The sequence below is a fragment of the Chiloscyllium punctatum genome, chromosome 42, assembly GCF_047496795.1.
Source record: "Chiloscyllium punctatum isolate Juve2018m chromosome 42, sChiPun1.3, whole genome shotgun sequence".
NCBI lineage: Eukaryota > Metazoa > Chordata > Chondrichthyes > Orectolobiformes > Hemiscylliidae > Chiloscyllium > Chiloscyllium punctatum.
Window position 1 is genome coordinate 2,543,222 of NC_092780.1, and position 12,157 is coordinate 2,555,378.

Consider the following 12,157-nt stretch of genomic DNA (forward strand, 5'->3'; position numbering starts at 1 on the left):
TGATATTTGATTCTATCAGTTTGCTCTTGCCCTCCCTCCACCAACCACTAAGATGTAGAAACTCAACTGTTTTTAGTTTTAGCGCTTTAATATGTAAGTAATTCCCATTTAAAGAAGGCAGACCAAAATATGTGCAGATGCATTAATTATTATGTGGAGGCTGGTGTTGGACAGGGGTGAACAAAGTCTGAAGTCACACAACACCAAGTAATAGTCCAACAAATTTATTTGAAATCACAAGCTTTCAGAGCATGACACTTTACTCACACTGTATACTGAAAAATGGAGCACCTCACCCAACATGGGGGCTCAAACCCACAACCCTGACCTTAAGGGTCACAAACTCTACCGCCTAAGCTAGCCGTACTCACACTGTCTAAGAGCCTTAGTCATCTGCAGAGATTTATTATTCAACGCTCCACTCACAGCATTTGTACAATCTTTTGATCTCTCTGCTGATAAGTTCTGTGTTCTGTGGACTTCCTCCTCACTTCACCTGAGGAAGGGGCTATACTCTAAAAGCTTGTGATTTCAAATAAACCTGCTGGACTATAACCTGGTGTCATGTGACTTCTGAATTAATTAGGATCACTTTAGCTCTTTAAATACTACAATGGCTCTCACCACTTTAAAAAACTTAACAGAAAAAGACATCTTTTTTGATTTCTGATTATTTTATGAGCTATTGTGGGGTGTGGTTTTGGTGATGGATCACAGACTGTGCTGTACAAGCCTGGGCAGGCTGTGGAACTGAATTAAATACATCCTGTAGTTGTGAGCCAGAAAACACGACCGCAATAGCTGTGGTACAAACGGCCTACCCCTGTTTGTTGATGTTCTTGGGAAAGATATCTGCTGCCTTTATCAGACTGGTTTAAACCAACCCTTGCCTGCATGTGTTGTGCTGACTGACTCAGGAAACTGGACAGCTAAGTTTCGCAGTGCAGCTGGGCTTGTCTTTAGCCCTGGTCTTGCTCTTCTGCTGAGAACAAGGTGTTTGTTAAAGGGGCTAAGATAAGCTTGTTCCATTTGTTGCAACTGTTTTGACCTTGGGGAATATGTAACCCAGCATGAGGAAGGCTGTTTACTAACAGTGTCTAAACATTCCTACTGACATTTCTGGCTGCCTCTTTTTTTGTTATGATTTGGAGATGCCGGTGTCGGACTGGGGTGTACAAAGTTAAAAATCACACAACACCAGGTTATAGCACACTAGCTCTCGGAGCGACGCTCCTTCATTAGGTGATAGTTACATCACACTGTAAATTTTTGCTATAAATTCTGTGTTACGATCGAGCCCTCCACAATCACCTGATGAAGGAGCTTCGCTCCGAAAGCTAGTGTGCTTCCAATTAAACCTGTTGGACTATAACCTGGTGTTGTGTGATTTTTAACTTTTTTTGTTATGATATTAAGCTGCAATGATCATGGTTATTTTAGTTAGCAGTATGCTTGGCCCATGCTCCATGGAGCTCAGGGAAACGTTTCGGGAAATATAACTTCCTGGGAAACGTGGATGAGATTTCAATTTCAGAATTCAGTCTTCTGACAACATTTGCCATGATTACTGCATTTTGTGCATCTTTGTTGTTGGTGGCTCATTCTCAGATAGCTGCTGTTTTACCCTTGGCAGAGTCAGGGCTCAGCTACTGGACTAAGTCTGAGGGATGTGGACGTGGACTCTGATTGTTCAGAGTCTTCCACATCCAATATTACATTCAAATATCCAATAATTCCACCAATAACCCAGCAGCAATATTTTAGCACCAGTTAGTGACAGTAAGATGTTCAGCCAACCTTTCTGCTGATGCTGCCCACCTACCCACAGTGTTTCCTTGCTGCACTTTGAATGCCCTGGGGTTTATATGAGTGTGGAACATAAATTCTAATATGGGCCAGTTGAGTGAATGGCCTCCTACAGAGCTGGCACTTAGTGTAATTCCACAAATCCCACATTAATGAAATCTATCTACTTCCTTCTTCCCATGAAGATTTCTCAATACAAATCTAGTGCATTTATTTTTATATTTTATAACAGTTTACACATTATAAATCTTAATGAGCGATTTCTTTATATCCAAAATGTGAGGAGTTGGCAATGTTAGATGATCTACTTCAAGATGTTAAATTAAACCATAGAACTTTTAGTTGTAACTAACTGCAAAACCTTGTTGAAATATTTTGTTCTCTTTCTCTGTGCGCTAGCTTTATCTGGTGATTGAAGGTAACAGACAATTAGAAAGCTACATTGAGACCAACAATCTATCAATAACAACAACTTATGTTTATATGGCACCTTGAACACAATAAAACGTACTGAAATACCTCCAGCTGCATCATCAAACAAAATTACATGACCAAATGTTTAGTAAAGGGGTAGCTTTTAAGGAGCATCTAAAATGAAGGTGCAGAAGTTTAAGGAGGGATTCCCAGAGTCCTCACAGCTGGAAGCAGGACTGACGATGGTGAAGTGATTTAACTCTGAAGTTAGACAAGAGGCTGGAATTAAAAGAATGCAGATATCTCAGAGGGTTGTGGGGTTGCAGGAGAGTAGAGAGATTGGGAGAGGACAAGGCCAGGCAGAGGTATGAAAGCAAGGATGGGAATTTTAAAATTGAGGCGTTGCCAAACAGGGAGGCAATATGGGTCAGTGAAAACACTGGAGGCGGGGGAGGGGGGTAGGTTGTGTGATGATGAACCAAGTTGACTGGTGCTTTGATGTGGTTGGGCAACAATGTAATTAAACAGGACATTCTGGAATTGTGAGTTCATGTGCATCTGAAAGAAAACAGCAATACATGTTTTCCTTCAAAATATTTTGTCATAATATAACCTCGCCCTGAATGTACAGGAGAATTCTCTCAAATGTTCCACATTGTGCATATTTCCAGCAATTTATGTTTTTTTCAAAGTTTCTGATCTCTAGGATTGGCAGATTTGAAGTATATTGATACAAAGATCTAGTTAACTCTGGTCTGCCTGACCTCCGACTGAAAGGAGAAAGTGAGAACGGCAGATGCTGGAGATCAGAGTCAAAAAATGTAGCGCTGGAAAAGCACAGCTGGTCAGGCAGCATCCAAGGAGCAGGAGAATCGACGTTTTGAGCATAAGGAATGATGAAGAGCTTACGCTCGAAACATCGACTCACCTCTTTCTCGGATGCTGCCTGACCGTTTTTCCAGCATCACATTTTTTAACTCTGATCTCCTACTGAATACAGTCATGGACTTTACAGGAATCAGAGCCTTTTAAGTGTTGTTATCAAGTTGTTGAAAATATTCAAATTGATACTTCTGATTAAGAGGTGACAGTGTGTGATATGGCAAGAGCTTCTCTCCAACATTTGTGCACGCTCCAGGGCTCACTTGGCTTTTGATTCCCCACACTGAGAGAACACAACAGCCTGATCAGTTCTGATTACATTCAAAGCCACTTGTATGGCTAACTTGCCTAATTTGAAAAGAGTTTCTCATCCTCTTTCTCAGTCTTTTTAGTTTATCTTTCATTGCCTCATTGTTTCCATTTGCCTGCTTTTCATCCCTTTTACATAGAACATACAACAATACAGCACAGAACAGGCCCTTCGGCCCACGATGTTGTGCCGAACATTTGTCCTAGCTTAAGCACCCATCCATGTACCTATCCAATTGCCGCTTAAAGGTCGCCAATGATTCTGACTCTGCCACTCCCACAGGCAGCACATTCCATGCCCCCACCACTCTCTGGGTAAAGAACCTACCCCTGACATCCCCCCCTATACCTTCCACCCTTCACCTTAAATTTATGTCCCCTTGTAACACTCTGTTGTACCCGGGGAAAAAGTCTCTGATTGTCTACTCTATCTATTCCCCTGATCATCTTATAAACCTCTATCAAGTCACCCCTCATCCTTCGCGGTTCCAATGAGAAAAGGCCTAGCACTCTCAACCTATCCTCGTACCTATTCTCCATTCCAGGCAACATCCTGGTAAATCTCCTCTGCACCCTCTCCAAAGCTTCCACATCTTTCCTAAAATGAAGTGACCAGAACAGCACACTGTACTCCAAATGTGGCCTTACCAAAGTCCTACACCTCACGACTCTTGAATTCAATCCCTCTGCTAATAAACGTTAATACACCATAGGCCTTCTTACAAGCTCTATCCACCTGAGTGGCAACTTTCAAAGATCCTTTTAATTCCTTGCTATTGGTAATGGGTGTAGTTACTGATGTTTTAGAAGCACTGCATCAAACGTCTGCAGACACAAACCAGGCTGAACAACCCATTCTGAATTTATGCAGCAATTATCCTGTAACTGAGGCAGACCGTAAGCAACCTCTCAGCATCATCTTCTTGTTCTGTAAACCTGAAAGCCATCTCTATATAAAACAATCTGTACAGTCCCATTCTCAGTTTGACTTCAGACTTCTAATTTCTGTTTCTGTGTGTATATAAATGTTAAATGGTACATTCCACAGGTAAGGTGTTAACTTACCTGAGTACATTCACCATAGATCTGTGGGTATTATATCAAACTATCATTAAAACAGTAAGCTATTTAAGGCTTTGCATATCGATGTCGAATATATTACACATGTTGTTTTATTTTTCTTTTCTCTCTTTTTCCCTTCATTCAAGGTGGTGCTGATCATTGCTGCAGTTCCTGCTTACCAGCCCACACCCTGTAATCAACAGTAGCATAATAAACTGTTGTGTTTTGCCTGGACGGTTACACACATGCAGTTATACAGGCATGTTCAGTGGATAAAGCTCACGAGCAGGGACCACAGCTGATTATTAGCTGCTGTGGAAGTGTCCTCCTGCTGAAAATGAAGTTAACTCCGATAATAACTAGGATTGAACCGGGTGTCAGCTTGACTGAGTCACTCATGGAGAAACCTCAGGTGACACTTGTCCTTAAACTTGTTCATTAAAAAGTCAACTCAATACCAAGTAATTTGTTGAATATCACAACGAAATGAGTTGGATGCAGTAAAATTCAAATTTTCTTAATGCATCTTAATTAGAAATAAAGTAATTTAAGAGTCCCACTACCCACAGGGATAAAAAAAACTTCATGAGAAACAATCAATTGAATAACAATTTGCTATTAAAAAAGAATAAAAGTAAAATAAACTCTGAAAAAACTCAGCAAAATTGGCAGTTTCTGTGGAGAAAGAAACAGAGTTAACATTTCAACTTGACAACCAGTTTTTCAAAAAGTTCACTGGACTCGAAACATTGCTCTCTCCACAGATGCTGACAGACCTGCTGAGTTTCTCCAGCAATTTTTGTTTAAATTTCCAGTTATTGGCATCTACAGAATTCTGCTTTGGAGTAACATCCTCTTTGATTAATGAACTGATGGTTTTTCATGCACCCTAGTTCATTTAGAAATTTAATAAATATTTAAAGAACACTCCTACCCTCCCCAATTCTCATCTATACACGGATAAATATAATGCAACAGCTGCAAGTAGAGATTGACATGGGTGTGTGCTGTATATCACACTGGTTATGCTGTGCTTTGCTGAGCATTATGATTTCAGAGATGGAATGCTGCTTGACTTTCTCATTACCAGCCTGAGTTCAATATCAGGAAGGCTGCCTTGCTTGGTCTGTGAACAGCTTTCATCTGTTGCTGCTAGGTGCAGATCAAACCGGAGTGAAGTAGATTTCTTCCGAAGGTGTGGATTATCTTTGAAAAAGGAGCATTCCCATTCCTTGATAACCTCATCCACTTTCTCCGACCTGAAACATTCACAAATATTGAGCAGACTTACTGATCAACTGATACTGTTTCTGAGCATTTTAGAAGAGCACTGATTACTTACTTCATCGAATCTTATATTTCTCCGAAGTGATCATTCAGCCCAGTGCGGGTACCAACTGATTGAAAGAGCTATTCAATTTAATTCTGCTCTCCCCTACCCTTTCTTCATACTCTGTTAGTTTTTGCCCCTCAGCTTTCTATGCAATTCATTTTCAAAAATTAAATTTATTTTCACTGCTTTTCCAAGCAGCATGATCCAAATCACAATAACTCACTGCATAAAAATACCTTAAACAGAACATTGTTTGCAGCAAACTGCTCGGTTTTCAGGACAACACCATACAACCTTGTCCTGGAGGACGCTGTAAGACTGTCACAGTGTCAACACGGATACCATCATTACGCATGGAGACACCTCCCACCATGTTCATGGCAGTTACTCATGTGACTTGGTCAACGTTGTCTATCTCGTACGCTGCAGGCAAGGATTTCCCGAGGCGTGGTACATTGGTGAGATCAAGCAGACACTACGACAACAGATGAATGGACACCGCACAACAGTCACTAGGCAGGACTGTTTCCTCCCAGTCGGGGAACGCTCAGGGACATTCGGCTTTGGATCTTCTGGTGACCATCCTCCAAGGCGGACTTTGGGATACACAACAACGCAAAGTGGCTGAGCAGAAGCTTATAGCCAAGTTCGGTAACCATGAGAATGGCCTCAACCGGGACCTTGGGTTCATATCACACTACAGGTGACCCCACTGCACTAAACATTCTCTCTCTCACTCTCTCTCTCTCTCTCTCTCTCACACACACACACATACACACTCTTACATAGCTAGACACTCATGCAGACCCACTGTCATATATACACACACACATATGCCGCACACTCACACCCATGCACACACCCTCTCACAGGCTTATACTCCATCACACTCACACTGTATTAAGCATGCACACACACAAACACACACTTTCTCGTACACGCTCACATGCACAGTCTCACAAGCACACACTGTCTCTCTCATGCACACACACACACGTAAGTCTATGGGGTGAAATTGTATTTGCATACATTCTATTTTTCTCAAAAAGTGCACAATCTGCAGGCAGTTAATGCAGGCACTCAATCCATGTAATATTTTATAAATTCCACTTTGGAAATAGAACCAGCTTGACTCGTCATGTTGCTGCTGTACAGAACTTTGGTAGGCCACTTTTGGAATATTGCGTGCAATTCTGGTCTCCTTCTTACCAGAAGGATGTTGTGAAACTTGGGTTCAGAAAAGATTTACATGGATGTTGCCAAGGTTGGAGGATTTGAGCTATAGGGAGAGATTGAATAGGCTGGGGATGCTTTCCCTGGAATGTCAGAGGCTGAGGGGTGACATTATAGAGGTTTATAAAATTGTGAGGGGCATGGATAGGATAAATAGACAGGATCTTTTCCCTGGGGTGGGGGAGTCCAGAACTAAAGGGCATAGGTTTAGGGTGAGGGGGAAATATATAAAAGGGACTTAAGGGGCAATTTTTTTCACAGAGAGGGTGGTGCGTGTGTGGAATGAACTGCCAGAGGAAATGGTGGAGGCTGGTACAATTACAGCATTTAAAAGGTGTCTGGATAGGTATATGAATAGGAAGGGTTTAGAGGGATATGGGTCAAGTGCTGGCAAATGGGACTAGATTAGATTAGGATACCTGGTCAGCATGGATGAGTTGGACCGAAGGGTCTATTTCCATGCTGTACATCTCTATGACTCTGACTCAAGATTGGGATACAGACAGACTCTAACCTCACACCTTTAATGCATTGTCTGAGTTGAGATTCCACCCTTTTATATAAAACCTTAAGTTATCTTGAGAATGTGACTTAAAAGAAGTTCTGGATTTATATATTAATGAACCGAACCCTGCAACCCATTCTGAAGATGAAAGACTTAACAGCAATCTAGGTTTGTTCAACATATCATTTCAGTTGTATGATACTGTAATCTTTTGCTATAAATTGTGTGTGTTACAATTGTGTCCTTCACATCCACCTGATGAAGGAGCAGTGCTCCGAGAGCTGGCACTTCCAAATAAACCTGTTGGACTCACACCTGGTATTGTGTGATTTTTACCTTTTTCCACCCCAATCCAACACCGGCTCCTCTAAGTCATTCCTAGACTTAGAAAATTAAGTACAGGGTTTGATCGTTTATTTGAGTTATTTGGAGGAACAACAGGGTTGATGGAGAAAAATCTATACCTTTTGATGGGGGGGGGGGAGAGGAGCGGAGGTTGGGGTCAGGAGCGAATCTAAAAAGTAAATCCAAAGGTTTTGGAGTGAAATCAGGAAAGACTTGTCCAATAAAGCGTGGTAGAAGATTGGGACTCTCTTCCACAGTCAACAATTGATGCTAGATTAATGGTAATTTAAAATTTACAATTAATAGATTTTGTCGTTCAGTATTTTTAAGACATTTAGAGTAAAGTTGGGTTCATAGAGTCAGGTTGCAACTCAGTGATCTCATTCAATGGTATCACAGGTTCGAGGTGCTGGGTTGCCTCCTCAGCTTTCTATGTTCCAAGCTTCAGGGAACCTAAATAAGTTCAGGTTTGCTATTGCCCCCTGCCTCATTCTGAGCTGTCAGATGTTAACCTATTGTTACAATCTTACAGCATTTCTTTATCCAATTCATGCTTTCTGATTTCTTTCTCACTTTGAAGTTCTCTTTCTCTTTCTTCATCTCTTTACTCCATTGCTAACTTCCCTCTCCAGTTCAAGTATTTGCCTTTCTCATTCAAATTCAAATTTTTCTTTCTTTTCCTATTACAGACTGCTTCAGTTGCAACTGATTTCTGGCCAAATCAAACTGTGTTGCGTCTGGATCAGATTCCTCTTCTTTCAATCTAAGACGATGCACTATTAACTCAGCTATCTCTACTTACTTAGCATTTGCTTCTAATTCTAACTCCAACTTTGCTGCCAACCTAGCCTTGGTTATCTCTTGCATTATATTGATGGATATATTTTCCCATTCCAGAAAAGCCATTTAAGTTTTCAATAAACAGAGGAGAAGGTGAGGACTGCAGATGCTGGAGATCAGAGTCGAGAGTGGGGTGCTGGAAAAGCACAGCCATTCAGGCAGCATCCGAGGAGCAGGAGAATCAACATATTGGGCAAAAGACATCCCTGATGAAGGGCTTATGCCCAAAACATTGATTCTTCTGCTCCACAGATGCTGCCTGACGTGCTGTGCTTTTCCAGCACCACAGTCTTGACTTTCAATGAACAGAGTACCATTCATGTTGAATGTCTTATCATCCTTCATCTCAGCAAGTCCCTGCGCTTGGATTTGTTTCTGGATTTCAAATCTGACAGAAACCCCACATTCTGTTACAATCATGGACCAAGCTGTCAAACCCTCTCCCACCTTACTCCATTCCAAACTTCCAGCTCAGCACCATCCTTATGACCTGTCCCACCTGTCCATCTTCCTTCCCACCAATCGGCTCCACCTTCCTGTCCGACCTATCACCTTTACCCCTTCCTCCATCTACCTATTACACTCCCAGCTACCTTCTCCTCAGCCCCACCCCATCCTATTTATCTCTCCACCCCAAGGCTTCCAGCCTAATTCCTGATGAAGGGCTCCTGCCCGAAATGTCGATTTTCCTGCTCCTCGGATGCTGCCTGACCTGCTGTGTTTTTCCAGTGTCACTCTAATCTTGACCCTTGTCAAATTTATGTTGCAATCTTGCTAGGAACTAATCACTTATTTTGTAAAGTACACGAAGTCTGAGATCCAGAGGACTTATTAGTAGAGTAAAGCCACAAGATTCCCCAGTTTTCAACAAGCAACAATAAACTTAACCATTCAGTATTGAAAGAGTGATACAATCTACAGTATATGTGCAATTTATCCCTAACACCCAGGATTAACCTTTGGTAAACATGGGGAATAGTCTGTGATCAAACAGTCCACAGAACACAGCAAAGGCAATCAAGACAGACCCCATGATTTCTCAGCAATTCATCCAGACCATAATAATACAGTGGATCAGCAAATCACATGAAACTTCACAATGGATCACAAATTCACAACAGCCTTCCGATAGCAAGGAGACCAGAATTGCACGCAACATTCCAAAGTGGCCTAATCAATGTTCTGGACAGCTGTAATGTGACCTTCCAACTCCTGTACTCAATACTCTGACCAATAAAGGAAGGCATCCCAAATGCCTTCTTCACTATCCTATCTACCTGCGACTCTGCTTTCGTGAGTACAAAGAGCAGTACCGTACAGCACAGTACAGGCCCTTCGGCCCATAATGTTGTGCCGAGCATTTATCTCAGTCTAAGATCAACCTAACCTAAATACCCCTCAACTTACTGTTGTCCATGTGCTTCTCCAGCAGTTGCTTAAGTGTCCCTAATGTCTCTGACTCTACTACTACCATTGGCAATTCATTCCACACACCCACCACTCTCTGCGAAAAGGACCTACCTCTGACATCTCCCCTATACCTTCCTCCAATCACCTTAAAATTATGACCCCTCATGACAGCTATTTCTGCCCTGGGGAAAAGGCTCTGGCTATCTACTCTATCCAAGCCTCTCATTACCTTGTACACCTCTATCAAGTCACCTCTCTTCCTTCTACTGTCCACTGTGAAAAGCCCTAGCTCCCTCAACCTCTCTTCATAAGACATGCCCTCCAATCCAGGCAGCATCCTGGTAAATCTCCTCTGTACCCTCTCTAAAGCATCTACATCCTTCCTATAATGAGGTGACCAGAACTGGACACAATATTCCTAGTGTGGTCTAACCAGGGTTTTATAGAGCTGCAGCAAAACCTTGCGGTTCTTAAACTCAATCCCCCGTTAATGAAAGCCAAAACACCATACGCCTTCTTAACAACCCTATCAACTTGGGTGGCAACTTTGAGGGATCTATGTATGCGGATCCCAAGATCCCGCTGTTCCTCCACATTGCCAAGAATCCTGTTTTTAACCCTGTATTCAGCATTCAAATTCAACCTTCCAAAATGAATCACTTAGTATTTATCCAAGTTGAACTCCATCTGCCACTTCTCAGCCCAGCTCTGCATCCTGTCAGTGTCTTGTATCTTGCAACAGTCCTCAACACTATCTACAACACTACTGACCTTTGTGTCATCGGCAAACTTACTAACCCAACCTTCCACTTCTTCATCCAAGTCATTTATAAAAACTATAAAGAGCAGAGGCCAAAGAACATATCCCTGCAGGACACCAGGCAGAATAAGTTCCATCCACTATCACTCGCTGTCTTCTTTCAGCCAGCCAATTTTGTATCCAGACAGCCAAATTTCCCTGTATCCCATACCTCCTAACTTTCTGAGTGAGCTAACCAAGGGGAACCTTATCAAATGCCTTACTGAATCCATATACACCACATCCACTGTTCAACCTTTGTCAACTTGTCTCGTCACATCCTCAAAGAACTCAATAAGGCTTATGAGGCATGACCTTCCCCTCACAAAGCCACGCTATCTTTAATCAAACTATGTTTATCTAAATAGTTATAGATCCTGTCTCTCAGAATTCTTTCTAGTATCTTGCTTACCACAGACATAAGACTGACTGGTCTGTAATTCCCAGGGATTTCCTTATTCCCTTTCTTGATCAGAGGAACAACATTCGCCTCCCTCCAATCATCCGGTACTACTCCCGCGGAGAGTGAGGATACAAAGATTATCGCCAGAGGCTCAGCAATCTTAATCCTCACTTCCTGTAGTAACCTTGGATATATCTAGTCCTGCCCTGGGGACTTACCTATCTTGATGCTTCCCAAAGTTTCCAGCACATCCACTTTCTTAATATCAATCTGTTTGAGCCTATTAACTGGGTGCATGATGTTCTCACTATGAACAAGGTCCCTCTCTCTAATGAATACTGAAGCAGAAAACTCATTTAGGCCCTCCCTTATCTCTTCAGACTCCAGACACAAGTTCCCTCCACCATCCCTGATCGGCGATACCCTCTCTGATCATTCTCTTACTCCTCATGTAAGTGTGGAACACCTTTGGGTTTTCCCTGATCCTTCCCACCAAGGCTTTTTCATGCCCTTCCTGGCTCTCCTCAGTCCATTTTTGAGTTCTTTCCTAGCTACCTTGTAATCCTGTAAAGCTGTGCTAGATCCTTGCTTCCTCAATCTTAAGTCAGCTTCCTTCTTCCTCTTGACGAGAAGCTCCTCTTGTCATCCAAGACTCCCTCACCTTCCCATTCCTTGCCTGTCTCAGTGGGACAATGTTATCCAACACTTGCAACAAGTGCTCCTTAAATGTGAGCATAAAACTAATTCTAATTTTAATTACTCATCTCGGCTTTGAAAACTACACTCCAATATTTATTCACAGCCTTACTCCAGCTT

At 42.1% G+C, this 12,157-nt stretch overlaps 2 protein-coding genes across 3 annotated transcripts in view; one reads left to right on the forward strand and one right to left on the reverse strand.

Moving 5' to 3' along the window:
• The window catches only part of LOC140465633 (cholecystokinin-like), a 222,948-nt gene that overhangs the window by 32,864 nt on the left and 177,927 nt on the right, over window positions 1-12,157 (forward strand). The gene's annotated exons all lie outside the window — the stretch shown is intronic.
• Window positions 209-12,157, reverse strand: part of krt222 (keratin 222) — a 38,471-nt gene continuing 26,522 nt past the window's right edge. For both annotated transcript variants that reach the window (XM_072561193.1, XM_072561192.1), the window contains exon 6: window positions 209-5,732. In XM_072561193.1, coding sequence (XP_072417294.1) covers window positions 5,519-5,732 — 214 coding nt within the window. In that variant the 3' untranslated portion in view covers window positions 209-5,518. The remainder of the gene's footprint in view (window positions 5,733-12,157) is intronic.